The 24,601-nt window shown below is 37.8% G+C and overlaps 1 protein-coding gene across 3 annotated transcripts in view; it reads left to right on the top strand.

Annotated features, from left to right (window-relative positions):
* LOC136261105 (receptor-type tyrosine-protein phosphatase S-like) overlaps window positions 1–24,275 on the top strand; it is a 28,187-nt gene extending 3,912 nt beyond the window's left edge. The window contains exons 3-8 of one of the 3 annotated variants that reach the window (XM_066055077.1): window positions 12,239–12,409; window positions 12,676–12,718; window positions 14,579–14,786; window positions 18,130–18,249; window positions 21,611–21,730; window positions 23,942–24,275. In XM_066055077.1, the coding sequence (XP_065911149.1) occupies window positions 12,239–12,409; window positions 12,676–12,718; window positions 14,579–14,786; window positions 18,130–18,249; window positions 21,611–21,730; window positions 23,942–24,034 (755 nt within the window). In that variant the 3' untranslated portion in view covers window positions 24,035–24,275. The remainder of the gene's footprint in view (window positions 1–12,238; window positions 12,410–12,675; window positions 12,719–14,578; window positions 14,787–18,129; window positions 18,250–21,610; window positions 21,731–23,941) is intronic. The other 2 variants (XM_066055090.1, XM_066055082.1) reach the window with 2 other exon arrangements.
* Window positions 24,276–24,601: the final 326 nt, after the last annotated feature.

Genomic DNA, 24,601 nt, shown 5'->3' with positions numbered 1-24,601 from the left:
TTTTATATGATTTATGTGAATGACTGCTCTATTAGAGTAGTTTAATCTAAACCAAAACAGCCAAGCTGTAAAAAATGAGTGCACCCCCATAAAGGCCAAGGTTAAAAAAGATGTGAAATCCAACGTGGCAGCCAAGAAATGGCTGTGATGGTAGGTTAATGGCTAAAAATTTAATTACGACAATTCAGGTGAATTTGTGTTGCCTCCTCCACTAGGATTCGGCACCAAATTCACTTGAATTGTCATAATTAAATTTTTTGCCATTAACCTACCATCACAGCCATTTCTTGGCCGCCACCTTGGATTTCACATCTTTTTCACCTTGGCCATTTTGGGGCCACACTCATTTTTTACAGCTTGGCTGTTTTGGTTTAGATATCACTTCTTTTTGTATTGCAAGCCACAAGCTTGCCATAAACTGGCATTGATTAATTTGTTTTCTTTTCTTGACTGCAGGAATTGTGGAACAACGAAAGAAATTGTGTGTATAGCTTTTGTCTGATTAAATATTAACTTTGTATATTTAACGCTGAATGATTATCACATACTGTAGTCAATAAGGTGACTTCTTACATAATTGAATTGTAGCTGAAACTCTCATTGTTTGTAGCTGAAATCTTTTCAGGGTAATTTATTTCTAGCTTAACTTTCTACAGGATGGTTTGTTTCTAGTTGAACTTTCTACAGGGTGATTTGTTTGCATCTGAACTCTCTACATGGAGGTTTCTTTGTACAGTACAGCTCAAAGGTAACGTCGCGAGTATACAAATGCGAGTAATGCTCGAATCTTCTCGCGGGATCTTTCTTTTGCAGTGTACTGTACAATACCTGTGGAATATCGCGTGGATATGCACTAGCCGCGCGAGAAACTCGCCACACATGAGAACACTCGCTACTGAGTTTAATAACTTCATGCAACACTTAAATCACATAAACATTTGTGATCGGTCCCATAATTATTTTCGTGCAAGCCTAGCTAGCTAATTATACAGTAGAATGTAATAAACGCACGCCTGGGCCCGCAGAATGCAATGGGTGGAATATTTACGAAAAAGAAAAAAATCCGTAAATTCTAAAGTGCTTGTTTCACAATGAAAGAAAGTGATAACACCAAAAACCTTGGCAGCATCGTGATCCCAAAAGTAAGAGGAGTTCCAAAATCTTTGTTTCGTGTCAGTACTCTCAAGGAGACAGACGATATCAGCGTTAGTCTGCCTTGCGTTAGACGAGCGGTTCACTATTGCTTTTTCTCACGTTCGTTTGCCTTCGCCGGTCCCCCGTGGACGTAGGAAAGACCTGGAAGACAAAACTTACCCAGCAATGGATTTGCTTGTTCATGGAGAATTCGATGGTGCAACTTGGTAGAAGACTGCATCCGTATGTTATGATCGTTTTATTAAACGCCTGTAGTTTATTGTCACTGTACAAACCCAACTTAATGTAATGACAACTCCTGAAATATCTAGACATATATTTTTATGGAATAAGGCTGACTTTTACCAAGTCAATCACATCATGATGCAACATTGTTCCGAATTTTTGTCTAACTATTCATCGGACACTCCAGTTGAAGTGATATGGGAAACCTTCAAGTCTATATGCTCTGAATGTCTCAGTCTTATTCCTAGCACAAACTCCTCCAAGAACCACTTTAAAGCCCCCTGGATCACTGCTTATATTAAACACCTTTCTAATCGAAAGAAGCGAGCATACAACAAAGCATGTACCACTGGTCTAGCATCGGACTGGTCAGCCTATCATTCCCTTAAAACACCATCTAAGAAAGAATGCCACAAGGCACACAATTGTTTTCTCCAGCAACTCACCAACCCTGACTATGATACCAATCACAAGAGACTATGGTCTTACATTAAAAGTAAAAGACAAGAGAATTTTGGTATACCAACTCTGAAGGACAGCAACAGAACATATACTTCATATGAATCTAGGGCAAATATTTTAAATAATTACTTTTCAACTGTGTTTACTAAGGAAAATGTTGTCAATTGACCAAACTTAGATAGCTCTCCATATCCCTCCATAGATCCTCTCAATGTTACAGTAAATGGAATTGCCTCCTTACTATGTGGTCTAGATGTGCATAAGGCCTGTGGCCCAGATGGAATCTATCCCAGACTGATAAAAGAAACCGCTCATAGTGTTGCTCCCATGCTTACACTATTGTACCAAGCTTCTCTGAAACAGCATAAAGTTCCCTCAGAATGGAAAAAGGTACTGGTTGCTCCTGTCTTCAAGAAAGGGGACCGCACAAATCCATCTAACTACCGCCCGATCTCACTGACATGTGTCCCTTGTAAGATTTTCGAACACGTCATTTACAGTCACATATTTAAGCTTCTCTCTACTCACAACATACTCTCTAGTTACCAGCATGGATTTAGAAAACACCACTCATGTGAAAGCCAACTACTCACCACTATTGAAGATTTTTCACATCATATTGACTCCGGAGAACAAATCAATGTCATATTACTAGACTTCTCCAAAGCCTTCGACAAAGTACCACATCAGCACCTGTTTGTAAACTTGCACATTATGGAATTCGAGACTAGGTACTTGAATGGATCAAAGACTTTCTCACAAATAGAACACAAAAGGTTGTACTGAATAATGTTACTAGTAGCTCAGTTGATGTACTGTCAGGTGTTCCCCAGGGCTCTGTCCTGGGGTCTCTCTTGTTCTTAATGATCTCCCTTCCTCTGTTTCATCCAATGTTAAGCTGTATGCAGATGACACTTTAGTATATAGAATTATTCACACACCTGAAGACATAGCAATGTTACAAAGAGACTTGTACATCTTATCTGAATGGGCAAAGAAATGGCTAATGAGTTTTAATCCTTCCAAATGTATACATTTAACTACCACCCGTAAGACACATCTGCTACCATCAAGATATTCAATCTGTGACTCAGTTATTGACAACAGTACAAAATACCTCAGTGTTACTATTACGAACAATCTCTCATGGTCTGAACACATTAACAAGATAACCAACAAAGCCAATTCAACTAGAGCCTTCTTGCAAAGAAACTTAAATCAGTGCCAACCTTCTGTCAAGTCAGCTTGCTACACTACTTACATCCGCCCTACACTTGAGTATGCTTCAACTGTCTGGTCTCCACATCTAGTTGGAGATACAAATAGAATTGAAATGGTCCAACATCGCTCAGCGAGGTTTGTGCATAACAACTTCAACCGAACAGCTAGTGTAACATTAATGCTAAACTATCTTAACTGGCCAACTTTAGAGCTCAGAAGAAATCAAGCCAAGTTACATATGTTTTATAAAATTATCAATAATCTTATATCAGTACCACATGACCATCTTATTCAATCATCTACTACAACCACCCGCGGTCACAGTGTGAGATTCATACACCTGGCAGCCAGACCTAACACGTACCTACACTCCTTTCCCTCCAGCATCTGACTTTGGAACACCCTCCGAGAACATATTGTTACATCACCAGACTTGGACAAATTCAAAGCACTTTTATAAAATTACTTATTTAACTAATCACTTGCATGTTTACATGTACCATATACTCAATTCTGAGTCCTGTACATTACAAATAAATAAATAGATCGATTTTTTGCTGTTAGCAATTAGTAGGCCCTTCGTAGCGTTGCATGTAACTTCGAAATTTCTTGGCTTCTAGAGTTGAAACTTCGGTTGACCATTCCTTTAACTACCTAGATAAAGAAAATACGAATTAGAAAAATGCAGTAACTGGGGTTCTGTGGCATTACTTGGCGACCAATCCATCTAGGTTTACGGTAGCTATACTGCTAGCTACAGCACTGACTGTAGTCCGTGACAGAGTCAAGGTCAAGTCAGTAGCTAAGTTACCAAGTATTTAGTATATAGGGACCCGCCGATTATGCTGGCATAATAATGAGCATAATAGGTGCCTGAAAGCATTGAGCATAATGCTAGCATAATAGGCAGAACACTTGTGCATTACCATAAATTCTTGCTTATCAAAATATATATCACAGAAAAAGATTATGATTATGATTACTGAAAACACAGTTACAAACTGATATGTTCAGGTAAGGAAAAACATTACAAATCACATAGATAAGAGTCAGTTATAATTTATCTAAAAATACTTGTAGAGATTGGGATTCTATTGTGTCAGTCAGTGGTAAATTGTTCCAATCGCGGATAGATTTGGGGTAATAGCTAAATTTATAATGATCTGTTCTAGCAAAGATCGTTATACTCTAATAGAACAGTCAGAAAATAATAGACAGCTGACTGTTCTATTAGGGCAGGTTATATAGAGCCGGTACCGGTTACACTGTTTTGCCGGCTATTTTGCCGGCAGTGGAGGGTATAATACTTAGAATGTTATGTGCATTAAAAAAAACTTGTACAAAAAACCTAAGAAAGCAAAAAAAAGTTGTCTAAGCGAGGGTTCGAACCCGGGCATCCGTACCCATAAGCAATGTTTGTAACGATTATACCACCGGTGCTGCAGCTAGTCATATTATTTAGTTTCTACGTTATAAACATCCGACTGAAGTGACTTCTATATATAACAAGAGTGAAGAAGAAACCAAAGCTGAACCCTAGCCTACCCCTAACGCTAAGGAACTACTTTTCGCATCCCCTAAAGTTGAATGCTCGGGGCAATCTACTATAGACGCGTGCCCTAAAGTTGAATGCTCGGGGCAACCTACTAGTGCCGGCACAATAACCGTTAGCGTTTGCAAACCGGTACCGGCTAAATATACACTTCGTTCTATTAGAGTATATCGATCTTTTCCGTGACTTGGATTTTGACAAGCAGGGATTTAGAGTCTATGCTTCAGCAACTTACTGTTTTCCCATAAAGTGCAAATTTACTAGAAAAACATGAGAACTGAGGTATAAATATTGAGCATAATTTGAGCATAATAGGTAAATATTGAGCATTAATTTAAGCATAATAGGCAAAATTTTGAGCAGTGCAACATAGCATAATAGGTAAAATAATGAGCATAATCGGCGGGTCCCTAATTCGGTAGCTACAACACAGGCATCGCAATAGGAGACTTCACAGCTGGCGGAACTGAGCCAGTGCCGCCTCCCAAGACCATAGGTGAGACCTGTTATTTGGTCTTGCATGACGCTCTCGAGTAAAGTTAGCTATCGTGGAGCATTACTGTAGCTTTGCTGCATCCACACGGGTCACTCGAGCGCACGTCACGCGCGTCATGCGTGTACATGCGACGTTACCCCTGAGCTGTACTGTAGCTGAACTCTCTATATACAAGGTGACGTGTTCTAGCTGAACTCTCTACAGGGTGGCTGAACTCTATACAGGGCGATTTGTTTGCAGCTAAACTCTCTACAAGGTGATTTGTTTCTAGCTGATCTCTCTATAGTGTAACTTGTTTGTAGCTGAACTCTCTGCAGGTTGGTTTCTTTGTAGATAATCTCTCTACAGGGTGACTTGTTTCTAGCTGATCTCTAGAAATGAGCCTATTTTGCTTTTTTTCCACCTATTTTCTTTCCAGCAATTCTTTTATTTCTTACCTATTTTGTTCAATATTTTGCTCAAAATTTTTCTAATTTGCTGAGTATCAGTAAACATTTATTGCAGTATCTCAAGCTTACAAGCATGTGTGACTGGTCTATTAGAATATTTCGTACATAGTGGCTGCTCTATTAGAGTATCTCGATCTTTAGTCACCATTTCCTATGAGCATAATTATGTTGTCCTAATACTATGCATGACTGTTCTATTTATCAAGACACACGGTAGTGTGTCGTGCGGCCCAAGTAGCCGGCGCGCCACACCGTGAGTATATTTACAGGAAGAAAGTAAACGCGATTTTCACACCTTTGTAGCTCCGTGATTCCTTATCCTATTAAAACCAAAGTTGCAACAGAAATTCCGGCGAGGTAGGGGAGTCCACATACCAAATTTGAAGAAAATCGCTACAGCCATTTCCGAGATATGAGCGGCCAAAGTTTGGGGTTTTTTTTCTTCGTTTTTTTCTCCTTCTACTTCTTCTTATTCTTTTAGCACACTTTGCAAAATTCCTCAATAAAACACGAATGCGTGCTCGGATCGGGCTAAAATTTGGCACACTTATAGGGCTCATTAAGGCGAATCTCAGTACCAAGTTTGGTAGGAATCCGATGAACATTCACGGAGTTATGACCGATTATCTGCGTAAAATAAGGTCGAAGGTCTGTCAAGCCCACAGGGTAAACCGCTTGAAGGAATGAGCTGAAACTTGCTATGTAGATGGAGTAACTATCGTAGGAGTGCCTTTCTGTGGTTTAAAAGGAATCCAGTTAAAGGCCATCGAGATATGACACAAAACCCAACCTATGTCACAATTACGCGATCGACTTTTATGAATAAAAAAACTATTAGTTTTCACGCCTACCAGCCAAAACGCTTAGAACAATGAGCTGAAAATCGGTGTGTAGCTGGAATAATTATCATAGAAAGTCCTTGCAGTAGTACAGAAGAATAGGATTACAAACCACTGAGTTATGATTCCAAAGCCAACTACGTGTAGCATATGCGAGACCGAGATACTCTAATAGAACAGTCACCCTAATAAAGCATTCAGCTACGTTTATAACTTACTCCATTATAGAATTTCTTTGGCATTGCAAGTTATTCTGTAGGGAGTTCAGCTACAAACAGTTAATCTTATAGACAATTCAGCTACAAGCAAGTCATCCTGTAGAGAGTTCAGCTACAAATATGTTGCTGTAGAGATTCAGAACATTATAAGTCACACTGAAGAGAATTCAACTATAAACAAGTCACCTTGTAGAGAGTTCAGCTACAACAAGTCACTCTGTAGAGAATTCAGCTACAAACAAGTCACTGCGTAAAGGGTTCAGCTACAAAAAAAGCTACCTAGTAGAGAGTTCATCTAGATCAGCTACAAACAAGTTACTTTATGCAATGTTCAGCTACAAGTAAGTCACTCTGTAGAGAGTTCAGCTACAAACAAGTCACTCTGTAGTACAAACAAGTCACCGTGGAGAGAGAGTTCAGCAACCAATCAAAAAACCACCATGCAAAAGAGTTCAGCTATACAAACTAGATATAACTCTATAGAGAGATCAGGTAGAAACTTAACAGATCACACTATAGAGAGTTCAGCTAGAAACAAGTCATCCAGACTGAGTAGAGAGATCAACTAGAAAACATCACCTTGTAGAGAGTTCAAATCACCCTGCAGATAGTTCAGCTACAAACAAATCACCCTATGGAGAGATCAGCTAGAAGAAGTCACCTTGTAAAGAGTTTAGCTACAAAGAAACTACCATGCATGTAGAGAATTCAGCTATGAACAGATCATCCTGTCGAGAGTTCAGCTAGAAACAAGTCATCCTGTAGAGAGATCAACTAGAAGAAGTTACCTTGTAGAGAGTTCAGCGACAAAGAAACAACCATGTAGAAAGTTCAACTGCAAACAAATCAAACTGTACAGAGTTCAGCTACAAACAAATCACCCTGTAGAGAGATCAGCTAGAAACAAGTCACCCTGTAGAGAAATCAACTAGAAGAAGTTACCTTGTAGAGAGTTCAGCTGCAAACAAATCACCCTGTAGAGAGTTCAGCTACGAAAGGATCACCCTGTAGAAAGTTCAGCTAGAAACAAGTCATCCTGTAGAGAGATCAGCTAGAAGAAGCTACCTTGTAGAGAGTTCAGCTACAAAGAAACCACCATGTAGAGAGTTCAGCTGCAAACAAATCGAATTGTAGAGAGTTTAGCTACCAACAAATCACCATGTAGAGAGTTCAGCTAGAAACAAGTTATCCTGTAAAAAGATAAGCTAGAAGAGGTTACCTTATAGAGTGTTCAATTATGAACAAACCATCATGTAGAAAGTTAAGTTGCAAACAAATCACCCTGCAGAGAGTTCAGCTACGAGAAGATCACCCTATAGAGAGTTCAGCTAGAAGAAGTCACCTTGTAGAGAATTCAGCTGCAAAGAAACCACCATGTAGATAGTTCAGCTGTAAACAAATCATCCTGTAGAGAGTTCAGCTACGAACAGATCACCCGGTAGAGTTCAGCTAGAAACAAGTCACCCTGCAGAGAGATCAGCTAGAAACAAGTCATCCTGTAGAGAGACCAGCTAGAACAAGTCACTTTGTATGTAGAAAGTTCAGCTACAAAAAAAAATCACACTGTAGAGAGGTCAGCTACAAACAAATCTCCCTGTATAGAGATCAGCTAGAAGAAGTTACCTTGTAGAGAGTTCAGCTACAAAGAAACCATCATGTAGAGAGTTCAGCTACAAACAAATCACCTGTAGAGAGTTCAGCTACAAACAAATCACCCTCTAGAAAGATCAGCTAAAATACGTCACCCTGTAGAGTGTTCAATTACAAAGAAACCGCCATGTAGAGAGTTCAGCTACAAACTAGTGACCTTGTAGAGACATCAGTTACCTTGTAGAGAGTTCAGCTACAAAGAAACCATCATGTAGAGAGTTCAGCTGCAAACAAATCACCTGTAGAGAGTTCAGCTACAAACAAACCTCCCTGTAGAAAGGTCAGCTAGAAGAAGTCACCTTGTAGAGAGTTCAGCTACAAAGAACCATCATGTAGAGAGTTCAGCTGCTAACAAATCACCTGTATAGAGTTCAGCTACAAACAAATCTCCCTGTAGAGAGATCAGCTAGAAGAAGTTTCGTTCAGCTACAAACAAATCACCCTGTAGAAAGATCAGTTAGAAGCTGTTACCTTGTGGAGAGTTCAGTTACAAATAAACCATCATGTAGAGAGTTCAGCTTCAAACAAATCACCTGTAGAGAGTTCAGCTACAAACAAATCTCTCTGTAGAGAGATCAGCTAGAAGAAATTACCTTGTAGAGAGTTCAGCTACAAAGAAACCATCATGTAGATAGTTAAGGTGCAAACAAATCACCTGTAGAGAGTTCAGCTACAAACAAATCTCTCTGTAGATAGATCAGCTAGAAGAAATTACCTTGTAGAGAGTTCAGCTACAAAGAAACCATCATGTAGAGAGTTAAGGTGCAAACAAATCACCTGTAGAGAGTTCAGCTACAAACAAATCTCTCTGTAGAGAGATCAGCTAGAAGAAGTTACCTTGTAGTGAGTTCAGCTACAAAAAAACCATCATGTAGAGAGTTCAGCTGCAAACAAATCATCTGTAGAGAGTTCAGCTACAAACAAATCTCCCTGTAGAAAGGTCAGCTAGAAGAAGTCACCTTGTAGAGAGTTCAGCTACAAAGAACCATCATGTAGAGAGTTCAGCTGCAAACAAATCACCTGTATAGAGTTCAGCTACAAACAAATCTCCCTGTAGAGAGATCAGCTAGAAGAAGTTTCCTTGTAGAGAGTTCAGCTACAACAAATCACCCTGTAGAAAGATCAGCTAGAAGAAGTTACCTTGTGGAGACTTCAGCTACAAAGAAACCATCATGTAGAGAGTTCAGCTGCAAACAAATCACCTGCACAGAGTTCAGCTAGAAACAAATCTCCCTGTAGAGAGATCAGCTAGAAGAAATTACCTTGTAGAGAGTTCAGTTACAAAGAAACCACCATGTAGAGTTCAGCTGCAAAGAAATCACCCTGTAGAAAATTCAGCCACAAACAAATTGCCCTGTAGAAAGATCAGTTAGAAGAAGATACCTTGTAGAGAGTTCAGCTACAAAGAAACCATTCTGTAAAGAGCTCAGCTGTAAACAAATCACCTGCACAGAATTCAGCTACAAACAAACCACCCTCTAGAGGGATCAGCTAGAAGAAGTTACTTGTATATTGTTCAGCTACAAACAATTCACCCTATAGAGAGAGCAGCAAGAAGAAGTCACTTTGTAGAGTGTTCAGTTACAAAGAAACCACCATGGAGAGTTCTGTTATAAATATATGTATTATATATATATAATTTGTACATTTACTGATAAAATCAGAAATAGTTAAAGTACATCTGCTTCATCTTTTCTTCTTCCTGTGGAAAAGAAAAAAAGACAGGTTAAAACAGTCCCAAAGCCGGCCTATGGCCGGATAGGCCGGCTTTGGGGTATACAAATACAAAAAGAAGTGAAATCTAATCCAAAACAGCCAGCTGTAAAAAAAGTGTGCGTCCCTCAAAAAGGCTATGGTGAAAAAAGATGTGAAATCCAAGGTGGCGGCCAAGAAATGGCTGTGATGGTAGGTTAATGGTAAAAATTTTAATAACGGCAATTTAGATGAAATTTTTGCCAAGACCAAGCGGCACAAAAATTCACCTGAATTGGTGTTATTAAAATTTTTACCACTAACCTACCATCACAGCCATTTCTTGGCCGCCACCTTGGATTTCACATCTTTTTTCACCATAGCCTTTTTGAGGGCCGCACACTTTTATTACAGCTGGCTGTTTTGGATTAGATTAAAGTATCTTGATCTTTTTCCTACAAACTGTGCTAAGTTGCCATTCCTTGGTGTCATTTTTCCAATTTTCCACCTATTTTCCAGCATCTTACTCTTTGTTTTTACCAACATATTTTTCCAAAACTTTTGCTAACAAAATCAGCTCATCCCTACTGATCTCTCTACAGGATGACTTGTTTCTAGCTGAATTCTATAGGGTTATCTGTTTGTAACTGAACTCTCTACAGGATGGTTTCTTTGTAGCTGATCTCTCTACAGGGTGACTTGTTTCTAGCTGATCTCTCTACAGGGTGAACTTGTTTCTGGCAGAACTCTCTACAGATGATTTGTTTGCAGCTGAACTCTTTATATGATGGTTTATTTGTAGCTGAACTCTCTACAAAGTAACTTCTTCTAGTTGATCTTTCTATAGGGTGACTTGTTTGTAGCTGAAATATCTGTAGGGTGATTTGTTTGTAGCTGAACTCTCTACAAGGTGATCTTTCTAGCTGATCTCTCCACAGGATGACTTTTCTAGCTGATCTCTCTACAGAGTGATCTGTTTGTAGCTAAACTCTCTACAGGGTGATTTGTTTGTAGCTGAACTCTCTACATGGTGGTTTCTTTGTAGCTTAACTCTCTATAAGGTGATGTTTTCTAGCTGATCTCTCTACTGGATGACTTGTTTCTAGCTGATCTCTCTATAGAGTTACAACTTTCTCTATAGAGCTATAACTTGTTTGTATAGCTGAGCTCTTTACAAGGTGGTTTTTTTGATTGGTTGCTGAACTCTCCAGTTACATGGTGACTTGTTTGTACTACAGAGTGACTTGTTTGTAGCTGAACTCTCTACAGAGTGGCTTACTGGTAGCTGAACATTGTATAAAGTAACTTGTTTGTAGCTGATCTAGATGAACTCTCCACTGGATAGCTTTTTGTAGCTGAATTCTCTACATAGTGACTTGTTTGCAGCTGAATTCTCTGCAGAGTGACTTGTTGTAGCTGAACTCTCTACAGGGTGACTTGTTTATAGCTGAACTCTCTTCAGTGTGACTTATAATGTTCTGGATCTCTATACTGAGCTCCCTACAGGGTGACTTGCTTGTAGCTGAATTGTCTATAAGATTAACTGTTTGTAGCTGAACTCCCTACAGAATAACTTGCAATGTAATATAATTCTATAATGGAGAAAGTTATAAATGTAGCTGAATGCTCTATTAGGGTGACTGTTCTATTAGAGTATCTTGATCTCGCATTTGCTACACGTAGTTGGCTTTCAAATCATAACTAGGGTCCGCAACACAAAAAATCAATATCCTCCAATCAACTACCTATCTATTGTCATGTGTTAGGCTAAGTGTAACTTGAATAACACCAGCATGGCAGCCAAGTTTGTCACTTTCTTATGGTAGAAAACGATACAAATGTCTTAAAATCATGTGATTTTTTATTGCAGCGGTTCGTAGGGATCTTCGTATGCCACGATATTCACTCTCAACATTGTTCAAGTATTCTATCATCAACTCAAAGTATTGGTGGTTTGATTTTATTGGTCAGTTTCTGGTTGCAGCACAACCTTGGCCACTCATTCTCACAAATGACTGGAGTGAGTTGTCAACCTATCAGACAGCTACATGTATAATGCTAGAATGGTGTGCTTTGGAGAAGGAATACATTTGTGCAGAGGTGAAAATTGTATTTTCTTTCTTCCTGTCAATATACACATGGTGTGACACACTGGCTTTCTTGGCCACACAACCATGTGTCTTGATGTATACATAGTCCACCAATGTAGGTAAATGTGTCCACTAATGTTATTGCACTATTCACAAGCTCATATACTTGTTATATGTATTTTATTGTAGTTCATAATCAACCAACTAGCAGTGTGAGTATGAAAGATGACAGTGCTAGTGATAGTAATGGTGGTGGCGCTGGAGCTGTAATTGGAGGAGTTGTTGGAGGGCTGATTGTAGTTACTGTGGTGGTTATCATTGTCACTGTGATTTGCTGGTGTGCTTACAATACAAAATCTGGTATAGTATACAGGTGTATTGTTATACCATACGTATGTATAAATAGTGACACTACACAATGACATACTATGTGAAGCATTTGCTACAGTATTGCATATGCAACAACCTTCATTAAATTATTTTTAATGCTCTCTCAATCACATACACACATGCAAGATTCAATACATTATACAGTGTGTATACTCAAAGGCATCTGGTAACTGCACTTGTGCAAATGTAACCTGCAAATGTAATGTTTCTGTTTAATACATGGTTTGCTCCTTTAGATGATGATGATCAACAGAAAAAAGCATATGCAACACTTCGGAGGTTAGTATGCATGTTAACAACAAAATTTCAAATGAAAAGATAGATTTAGTAGAAGTTAGTGGTGTTGATAGGTAACAGAGCATGTCAATGAATAGGCGAAAAGTAACTTGTGTTGCTTAGCACACAACTTCTGTACACCACGGACACTTGTGTAAACATTTGTGTCTGTGAATAAAACAAGAGAATGGATGTTTCACACAATGATTTGGTATACAGCTGTAGTATCAAGATGTATATATATACTTTTGTTGTAAGAATAGCCATTATGACTTTTGGCGGTCATTCCAGGCTCACTATGCTTATTGCCGAATGCAAACCAATCCAGCTTTTTGAGTTTGGAGATACAGCTGCTGTGGAATGTGTGTATATAGTTACACCATAATATGGCAAGTGTAGCACACAAACCATGCTGGTATATTACAGCATGGCACTTTTGATCTTCACCACAGGTGTGGTACCATAGTATAATACAGAGATCATGGTGGTTTGGGCTTTCTTTCCCAACAATATCACTCAAAAACAGCCTCACATTTCATTTATAACAGCTTGGCAGTATTGGTTAGGCATAGTCAGTCACTTAAATGTCTTCAGAGTGACCCTACACCATTCCACTGTATTTCTTCAATTTAAAAAATCTATCTAGCATAGTTTTTATGCCAATTGACCATCTATCTGACTAACTGATGCTTCCAGCCAAACATAACTCGACAATGGATAAGGCTATGGGTTTGATTTCTTTACTGTTAGAAGTCGCTTCATCTTGAGACGTGCCTTTTTGCCAACTGTAGTACATACAATACAGTCATCATGGACTTCCCTTTGTCCTCTTTTGTGTCCCAGTTCTTTCCACTTCACTTTTCAGTAATTGATTGTTGGGATGCGTGGTCAGATGCAAAATTAATTTTATGCCATGCCTGGCACCATTCTTCCTTTTAATGTGGTATGTGCGTGTCCAGCTTATGTTGTAAAAGAAATAGAAGGAAAAGTTAAGAATTTTTAGTTGGATTAGGGATCAAAGAAATTAAATAGTAAAACAAGAAATAACTTTAAAAAGTAGTTAAACAAGTCTATACTGGCCTGCAGATATACTAGTGGACATCATAGAGATTAAACGTCCATTAGTATATCTGCAGGTAGAGACAACCTCTCTTGTTTCACTTTTTTTTCCTTTAATCTCTGATCCAAAATCCTATCTATGCTTTTATATATACGGAACATTGTAATGTCCATAATTCAGTTTATTTTAGTGATGCATAACTTTTCATTTTAGCTAAATGTACACATAATCATTTAACACTGAAGGGAATTTTTCAATGTATAAAAAGTTTTTGATAATACTACAGTAACTTGGTGTGTAAGTCTTTGCATTCATGGTTACTTTATCCATTACAGAAGGTGATAGAATACAGTAGTTAAATGTCCACCTGAGGCAATAGCCAGAAAAATAATATATACATACAATATAGTTACATGACTTCACAGAGGTGATTGCTCCTATTGTAAATTTTTTATTGGTCATTGCTTACACCAAAAGATCGAAATACTTAAATAGAGCATTCTATCATATTCTTTAAGCCTTAAAATCTGTTATTTCCTGAAAATACAGTATCAAGAAGTCAATTAAATAATCAATCAATAATCAATTATGGACTATGGGTCCAGGTAATTGAGATCACAGTTTCATGTACATGTAGCTGTGTAAAAAATATTTGGGTAAAAATTTATATGCATAAAAAGGCAAATTATTGTGTGTGTATGTCATATGACCAGTTGTTGTTACAAGCATAAATACTTTTATGATAATATAGCATCTCATGAAGATGACTCATTTTGCACAACATATTTGTGTATTACCTGTAGTCAACAAGACACCCTAACCAAAAATTATGAAGAAAGAAATCCAGAATATGACTATGCTGCGATTAATAAACTTGTGAGTGTATCAGTTCCACACCAAGCTACTACTGATGGAGTACAATATGCTGTGTCTACTAAAACTGCTTCCAAGGAGGGACAAGATGAGCTTCCACCATTGGAAGATTCATATGCTACAGTTGATAAAGAGAAAGTGAGCTGTTGTAAATACAGAGAAGCACTAGCACTCTTACTTTATCTATATCATACATCCATAAACTTACAGATGTATAGCCATTGTTTCAGTTACTTGTAACCAAATTTATTAGGAGATATTTGATTTTAAAGACTTCAACCCACTATACATTTATGTTTTCACCATGAATCAATGCAGTCAACTATTATAATATTTGTTTATTTCACTTCAGTCAATAGTAGCTACAAATACATGTCAAAAAGTCTGAATATATTCTTAATACATCATTCAAAGACCACGCCCACAAAATTACAGAAAATGTATTGCTCCTATTGGGAAGGCCATAAAAAATAATTGCATTTTGTTAAAATACATCCCCATCTTAAAGTAAATTGCCTTATATTGCTCAGAAACTAAACGTACATCATATAGCAAACCATTTTATCGACAATGCTGTAGCTTGACTGGCTTTCCAATATCCGCCTTTTGGCAATGAAATGTGGGTTCCAGCAGAAGCCCTCAATATGCAATATATTGTGGGATTCACCTGGAGGGGAAAAGGTTTGTTTATAGCACTACTGAGGGACGAATAACATAAATATCGGTCAATAATACGTTCTACAGTAATGTTTCATTGTACTGACACTATAAACCGGCTGGGAAAAGCAGGCTAATACATTGCCAAAATTGCATTTCGATACGAGTGCGTAACTAATGGTGATTTACCTTTCTTTGCTAGTCTCAACAGTCAGTTCAATGGCTACAACAAGCGCTACAAATGAAGTTCGTTCACTGTGTAAGTAACCACGCTTAATAAGTTGGAATTCCTACAACTTAATCTTGACTAATTTGTGTACAAACTTGTGGTTTGTGACATTCATTACACAGCTGGCATAAAATGGTACAACCAATAAAATAACACACTCAAGATATAAAAATCAGTGACCACACTTACACACCCACCCAAACACACAGCTGCTCATAGAGTGATATGCAAGATATTTTACTGACAATATATGTCACCAAAAAACTGTGATGTAAGGCAAAGTGATATTGTTCTGTGTGCTAGTATGCAACTAATTTGAAACACTGAAGGAAAAGGAGAACAATCACCAGATACACAACACTTCAACACAAATAACAAAAATAATAGAAACGAACACAATACACACACTGTCATACTGCCCAAGACTCTTGAGTGACCGCCAGAAGAGAACACAACACACACACATCTCTTCAAAGTGCAAGGAACAGATAACAACATTACAGAATACGTACACGTACATTCTGTGCACATTTATTTCATTGATTATTTGTGTAGCTGCAACACAAATGCAAGACATGCACTATTCCACTGTGATGAAGTGCCATCAGTCTGAATAAACTTAAATACCAGTGGTTGGGTGGCACCAAAACAGTTCACCTTGACTGTGCCTTAGACTGAGAATCTGGTAGTCAGCAGCTGGTTTCTTAACAGTGCCTGGTTCAATATAATAAGAGTCTCAAGCCATGTTCAATCCTCTGAAATACATACCACTGTTCTAACATTGTCAGTGAAGATAAACATTGTCAGTGAAGACAAACTATAAATTCGCTGTTTTTCACCACCTCTGAACTTCCTCTCAAGAGTACCAAAATTTTATCAACCTTGGCACTAGTGCAGTACTGCTGCCTTGATCCTTGATGATTGATGATTGGCAGCTGGGATATATCCAAAGATGGCGACCATTCATCACCGTTACTACTAGAAGTATCCTTTAGTAATTCTAAAATCTTCCCACTCCATTCTCACAGTGACCATCACTGAATGTATCGAACTTTCACAGGGTAACTCAGTTTCATCGTCCGTTTCCAATATCCTCTAGCAGTATGGTGACAGCCTAGGCGACAGCATTTCTGGCGAAGCAGAAGGATTAGTCCTTTGTTACTACAAATTCTTTTAACTTCTACATCCACCAACTGCATGCCGATAAATCAATCAGCTACTTAAATGCCTCTGTCTCCCTACAATAAAAAAAATGGAAAATCGCTGTAATTGTATGTTTAGTATGCGGAAATATTTTAGTTTCGTTTCTGAGCCATATTTTTTGATATGACTAGTATAGCCATATGTAGTTTCGAGCACATTTTTGATATGTCAACAGAAAATGGCAAGGTAGGGGTCTTCAGTCTTAATATATGGTTCTCAAGATCCCTAGCTGTCTTACTCAAAGTTAAAGAAATACACATAGAAAACATGTGGGCAGCTGTCCAAGTGTGTTAATGTCTCTAATCTTATGTTCCAGCTGGAATTTCAAAGCGCCAGATTGTTTGGGCTGCGTTCCCGGTGGCTAACACATGTCTCTAAAAATCCAAGTGTGAAAAACAATCTAGTAGCTATAGTGCAAACATTATTGGTGTGGTTATCTACTCATGGTGAAATGTGGGGAGAAGAGTCAACTGCAGTGGTGTGTGCAAACATCAACAATTTTCAAAAGTTGTTGGTTATATCATCTTTTTTTATTGTAAGCACACTGTCAAGTAGGATGTCGTAGTTACTTTATCAACCTCATCTGTGGCCAAATACAAAGAAATTATATAAATAGGTGGGCCACCCATGGTTACTTGGTGTATAGGTCTGGGGCCATGCCTTCCCCCTACCAGGAGATGCAATCTAGAAACTTTTAAAGCCTATCTTGTATTGTATATAGGTATGTATATTCTTTATATATATACAATCCAAACCTGTATGTAATGGTCTGTTACAGGTACAGTAGCAATAATTCCATACTCTCAAATTACATATGGCTAATTGCTGACAGAAAAATGATCACAGTACATTTACTGGAGTTAGTGCCTGTGGTGTCAATTACACCAGGAATCAGGATAACTGATATGCTGTACCCTTGCAGTAGATAATGTATATAGACTATCTCACATGATATTGTGTGAATTACAGCAGATTGTTATAGTTATAGTTGCTGCATTAGAATTTCAGAGTATAATTTTAGTAGTGTGCATGCATGGCCTTGACAGTTGACTATGTATTAGAATATTTCGCACAGTTCTACATCTGTGTCTACATCCAAAGTACTACCTTACTGTACTGTAATTCAGCATTAACGAATGTGTTAAAGTTTAATTCAAAAGACATTTATGTACCCAAGTTAGAACTTTACTACTATAAAAAAACACTGTGTTTCACTCTGATATATGGCTTTAGTGAGTGTAGTACCTAATTGTAGTATGGAAGAGATGCATGGCAATATGGGTCTACTGTATTTGCATAAATTCAATTATCTGTTTTGGACACAAGTGTTAATGTATACAATAGGTGCTTGCATTCACACATTTAGCTACTCATTGCACTGGTGTATTACAGCAAATCACTTTAAGTGTTCCCCACCAAATGTCAGCTGGTGCTGTACAGTATGCTGTGTCCACTAAAGTGGCTGCTAAAAGTGTCCAAGGAGAAGATGATGATGTGAAGGATCCAGAAGGGGTATGTAAGACACAAAAGAAAGAGTACAGTTATAATCCCTGTATGATGTACAGTGAACAGTAGAGTAGTATCCATGTTGGTTAAAGAGCTACAGTATCACAATAGGCCAGTGATTTGATTTCGATTGTTATAACCATCTACTATAAATCCAACAATCTCACTGTACACTTGCATGCATCAATTTGAAACTATAATTGTTCATAAGCAAAAGCCAGATTTTTACAGCACAGCATTATAAAACTCACACTGAAGGCAGTTTTAGTTCACTACAGCCTTTACTATGTTTTTTATTATAGTAACTGTATATTAGGGACCACAAAGGAGTAGGCGTGGCATACAAAATAATATCACCCAAAAACCAGCCTCAATTTTCTCTGATGACGATGATGCCATATTGGTTAGGTAAAACTAAGTTTTCAGATTGACCAGAAACGCTTTCTACAAGTTGCTACGGAATTTTTTTTTAAATTATTCGACAGAATTTTCTACTGACTGAGTAACTGACTGACTGATGCCTTCAGACAAGCGTAACTCAATAACGGCTAAGGCTATGGGCTTGATTGTTTCACTGTTTGACATCGCTTCGGCCCGACAGGTGCCTTTTGGCATACCACAATACATACAATGCATTCTCATAGACTTACCAGTGTCCTCCTTTGTGTCCCATTCATCTTTGCTGATGGCAAAAGGTGTCGATTTGGCGGTAGCATGTGATGGCTTCCCCTCGTAACAGAAATCATCCGTATTTTTTTGTAACGGAAATCATCTGTATTTTTCATAGTGGCTATTTTGATTGCAGAGGTGCTTTTCAAACAGTTCTTGATTCGTACTGCTGTGTAATGGGTTGAACATAGCCGACAACGAAGTGTAATGGATACTTCACTTTTCAGACGATAATTAATATAATTGGGGTGTGTGGCACTATTCTTTTTGTATGCGTGAATTGTAGAGGTGCTTTACGAACAGTTTTTGATTCGAAATGCTGTGTGACAGGTTGAATATACCTGACAACGAAGTGTAATGGATATTTCACTTTTCACACAATAATTGATATAGCCGGGGCGCGCGGTGCCATTTCAGATATGGTATGCATGGGTTCAGCAGTCATAATAAAATTATTTACAAAAAAAATTAAATCACCGTAAAACAATAAGAAGTGTTATATTCCCACTGTGCATTTCTGTTATGGTATCTTGTTCACAGTAGGGATATAACACTTCTTATTGTTTTACAGTGATTTAATATCGTGCACTACTCCAACTTGTTTCAGTACTTTTTATCGATGTGCTATAGTCCCTACTCTAGTTGAAAATTCCAAATTTTTTCTTGTACTTGTAGAATGATAAGTTTGTCTTGAAATGTGTACATTGATAGCAGTACAGGGAGTGTATATCTGAGATAAGTGGTTACATTGTACAAATTCTGGTGTTATATGTGATCAGATTTTACAAAAGCGATCCAAATCATGCATGAGACAAAATCAAACTAACACCACCAGTGGATAGCTACACTATCGTACTACTAGTTTTGACACTCAGTACTAAAACTACTCGAGACTGGTTTTAACAGACCTCTTTTCTGGGTGGTGTGGAGAGCTCGAATGGTGGTTTCTGACCTTTTGAAGTGTCTGGCTTGGCAAGAATCAGAGGTTTACTGGTAGATGGCCTGATAATGTTTGCCAGACATTTTTCTATTGATTTTGCTACATATTAGCCACTAAGAAGACAGCACAGCCCTGTAGTCTCGTGTCTGGATTCCAATCGTGATCTGCCTCCAGTGCTAGCCATCTACACTGACCAGACATCTTTCCACTGCTCCAGGATTCTTGGTAGATCACGTGATCTCATGTGATGCTCCAGAAATAATTTACAATATAATGGGCTTATGCAATAGTAAAATTGCTATGAGTATATAAATTCATTTTATGTTCCTGTACGTGCTACAACATAAGGCTATTGAATATTGATTTATGCTACAACTATATCACAGCACAAGTACTGTAGAATATCTTAGTTTATTGACACGAGTTCCAGGTGAAAACTATTTCCAAGTAGAACACTTGTTCAAGTACTTTAATGTAGTATATGGCTTCATGTATGGAACCTAAAATTGCTGATGCATGTACTAAAATATAAACACATAAGTGGACTGCATGATTTGTAATAGGTGTACCATGGCTGCAAGGGATTTTGCTGATATATACACCCAAAGCCCGAGGGACGCAGGCCCGAGGGCTGCAGGTGTATATGTCAGCAAAATTCCAAGCCGTCGTGGTATAAGTGATAAATATCACTTGGGGTGCACTCACCTAATAGGTGAAATAACTAACGAAAACTCATCCCGTTTGTTTTATACAGTTATAGCATCTGAAGATTGATCGTGGTTTTAATAGTGTGGGCTAATAACCATCAAAAACGTTGTCCATATGCTAAAATGTCATTAATATGTTACTATGCTTCAACATACAATGCTAGAAAACTTGCGATTGTGGGATGGAATTTGTATTGTTACCATTTTGTACTAAGTTAAGCCAACTAACTTCAGTATTGGGGCAGTACGTAAGTTACTATAATAAGTTAAGTACTTAGGAATGTAAGTTACTAACCTGTTTCAACGTAGCAGTAGTAGCTTTGTTGTTCCATGGTCTGTTCAAAGGCTGATACATGGTGGGTAGTAATACGCATCCACGATCGCCCAAACAATTCATTATCCTTTAGTAACAACCAACAACCAACTAGTCTATCTTAGCAAATGTACTAAGTTTAGCAACCACTATAAAAATGAGACCCACAATACAAAGCTCAGTGTCGTTCAATATAACGGGTCAAAGCGCATCAATTCTTTGAACTGGCTGGGTGTCAAAGTCATTGGCATACCGCTTTCCCATGATATTGTCTGGCAATATCTTGATATTGTCCAGGCAATATGAGAGTTAAACACTGAGTGGCACCTTTGAACACCCACCTAAAGTGGTATATATGTCATTGAACTATCATGTATGTGGTTCTAGTAAACTTATTGAAATAATTATGGATTCACTGGGATATCAATAAGCTTTCTTGTATCCTTGATTAATGTGGAATGTGGTACAGATTAAAATAATTGTGCATATTTGGTAAATATTATAATAACACATCATACTGGTCCTCCTGTATAAATTACACCTGAAGATATACTAGTGGACATTTAATCCTTACTTCATACTCTATATACCCATGCACAACTGAATTAGAGCTTAAATGTCTACCACTAGTACAGTATGTCTTCAGTGTAGGTGACCTCCCTTGATTCACTACTTTTTATTAACATGCATCCTGGTACTTTACCTGACCACCCTAATCACTGCACTGGTGTATTACAGCAAATCACTTTAAGTGTTCCCCACCAAATGTCAGCTGGTGCTGTCCAGTATGCTGTATCCACTAAAGTGGCTACTAAAAGTGTCCAAGGAGAAGATGATGATGTGAAGGATCCAGAAGGGGTATGTAAGACACAAAAGAAAAAATACAGTTATAATCCCTGTATGATGTACAGTGAACAATAGAGTAGTATCCATGTTGGTTAAGCAATTTCAAGAGCTACTACAATAGATCTGTGATTTGATTTCGATTGTTATAACCATCTACTATAAATCCAACAATCTCACTGTACACTTGCTTGCATCAATTTGAAACTATAATTGTTCATAAGCAAAAGCCAGATTTTTACAGCACAGCATTATAAAACTCACACTGAAGGCAGTTTTAGTTCGCTACAGCCTTTACCATGTTTTGTGTAGAATGATAAGCTTGTCCTGAAATGTCTACGTTGATAGCGGTACAGGGGGGTATATATCCGAGATAAGTGGTTACATTGTACATTATATGTACAATGTAACCACTTTTGTAAATTTTGGTGATGTATATGACCAGATTTTACAAATCCGATCCAAATCACACATGAGGCAAAATCAAACTAACACCACCAGTGGATAGCTACAGTATTGTACTACTAGTTGTGACACTCAGTACTACTCAAACTACTCAATGCTGGTTTTAACAGACGTCTTTTCTGGGTGGTGTGGAGAGCTCGAATGGCAGTTTCTGGCCTTGTGACGTGTCTGGTTTGGCAAGAATCAGTGGTTTACTGATATGCATAGATGGCCTGATAATGTTTGCCAGACATTTTTTCTGTTGATTTTACTACATACCAGCCACTAAGAAGCCAGCACAGCCCTGTAATCTAGTGTCTGGACTCCAATCATGATCTGCTTCCAGTGCTAGCTATCTAAATGTCTTTCCACTGCTCCAGGATTCTTGGTAGGTCAGGTGATCTCATGTGATGCTCCAGAAATAATTTACAATATAATGGGCTTATACAATAGTAAAATTGCTATGAGTATATAAATTCATTTTATGTATAGATATCTTTCATTCCTGTACGTGTTACAATATAAGGCTATTGAACATTGATTTATGTTACAGTTATATCACAGCACAAGTACTGTAGAATATCTTAGTTATTGACACGAGTTCCAGGTGAAAACTATTTCCAAGTAGAACACTTGCTCAAGTACTTTAATGTAGTATGTGGCTTCATGTATGGAACCTAAAATTGCTGATGCATGTACTTATTATGTCAAATATAAACACATAAGTGGACTGCATGATATAATTATGTTATTAAACTATCATGTATGTGGTTCTAGTAAACTTATTGAAATAATTATGGATTCACTGGGATATCGATAAGCTTTCTTGTATCCTTGATTAATGTAGAATGTGGTACAGATTAAAATAATTGTGCATATTTGGTAAATGTAATAATAACACATCATACTGATCTTCCTGTATAAATTACACCTGAAGATACACTAGTGGACATTTAATCCTTACTTCATACTCCATATACCCATGCACAAATGTCCACCACCAGTATGTCCTCAGTGTAGGTGACCTCCCTTGATTCACTACTTTTTATTAACATGCATCCTGGTACTTTACCTGACCACACTGGTGCAGAAGTGCATGCAGCATTTCAGCTATGTTCAGCTCATTACATAGCATTACAAATGAAGAACACTACAAGAAAGACCTCTGTGATCAATCCAGTCATAATGGAAAACTTGGATGATTCAAATTACCCCATTACAAATGTCCAGCTATCCTACAGTAACCACGAATTGACACCTTTCACTGTCAGCAAAGATGGAAGTGACACAAAGGAGGACACAGGTAAGTCCATGATGCGTGCACTGTATATACATACTGCGGTATACCAACAGGTACCTGTTGGGCTGAAGCAACATTGAACAGTGAAAAAATCAAGCCCATAGCTTTAGCTGTTATCAAGCTACACTTGTATGAGCGCACCAGCCAGTCAGTCAGATGCTGCTGTTTATATTTTGTAGCTACCTATGGGAAGCGTTTCAGGTCATACTGAAGGCACTTTTGGGCTTGGTTTATACTTAACCAATACTATTAATGTGCCATGAAAGTATTGTTGGTCAGGCTGGTTTTAGGGTGATATATTTGGTCAGAAAAGCCCAAACCATCATGATTCCTAATATTGAGTACTATTATACTCTATGATTACATTCATGAATACAAGTAGGCCATTTCTCCAGGAAGATGCATGCAAATTGCTATATTAATTGTAAAAAAAAAACATTCTGTCAACACACAGTACATTGTATAGCTCTGCCTTTTTACAGCTCAACTATGCTGACTTGCAACATGATGTCACACCTGGAAACAAGCCCCGAGATGATCATCAGAATACTGTGAAGTATACTCAGGTCATTTAGTCTCACTGACTTCAAGCTGTGTATTTTAACTCTTTTATACATTACTTTTACAATGTATCATTTTAGCTTATGTAGGGCAAACATTTGTATACAGTAGTGGTGAAATATCAAACCATTTGTCATAGATGAGTCTGCCAATTTTTCTAGAGCTGGTCACATGCTCTATTATGTGTGTAACCTCATGTACCTGTTTTTGTCCACATGTACATTTTTTGATGATCTTAGCTATGAGGGCCAAGAAGTGATTTGAAAATGCTATATAGCCATTAATTCCTCAGTAAATAACTACATTTTATACTTGTGATTGGGCATGCCCCTAGACCCCATAGATAAAGCATGTTCTGCATGCTAAGTGTAGTTGTATTAACCAGTTGCCAACGTTCTTGAATGCTCTGAACTTCCTATAATACTATTACTCAATTTAGTTGATGTGGTTATTGAAAAAGTTACTATCTACTTTGGACTCACTCAAACCATTTGGTCCTGACGCACATAATATTCCCATTGGCAAGTACTGTTATCATAATGATGAAATAGCTCCATATTCTAACAGTAGTGTAATATTTA

Source organism: Dysidea avara, chromosome 1 (genome assembly GCF_963678975.1).
Source record: "Dysidea avara chromosome 1, odDysAvar1.4, whole genome shotgun sequence".
NCBI classification, from domain to species: Eukaryota; Metazoa; Porifera; class Demospongiae; order Dictyoceratida; family Dysideidae; genus Dysidea; species Dysidea avara.
This window is presented reverse-complemented; position numbering and strand designations above follow the sequence as displayed.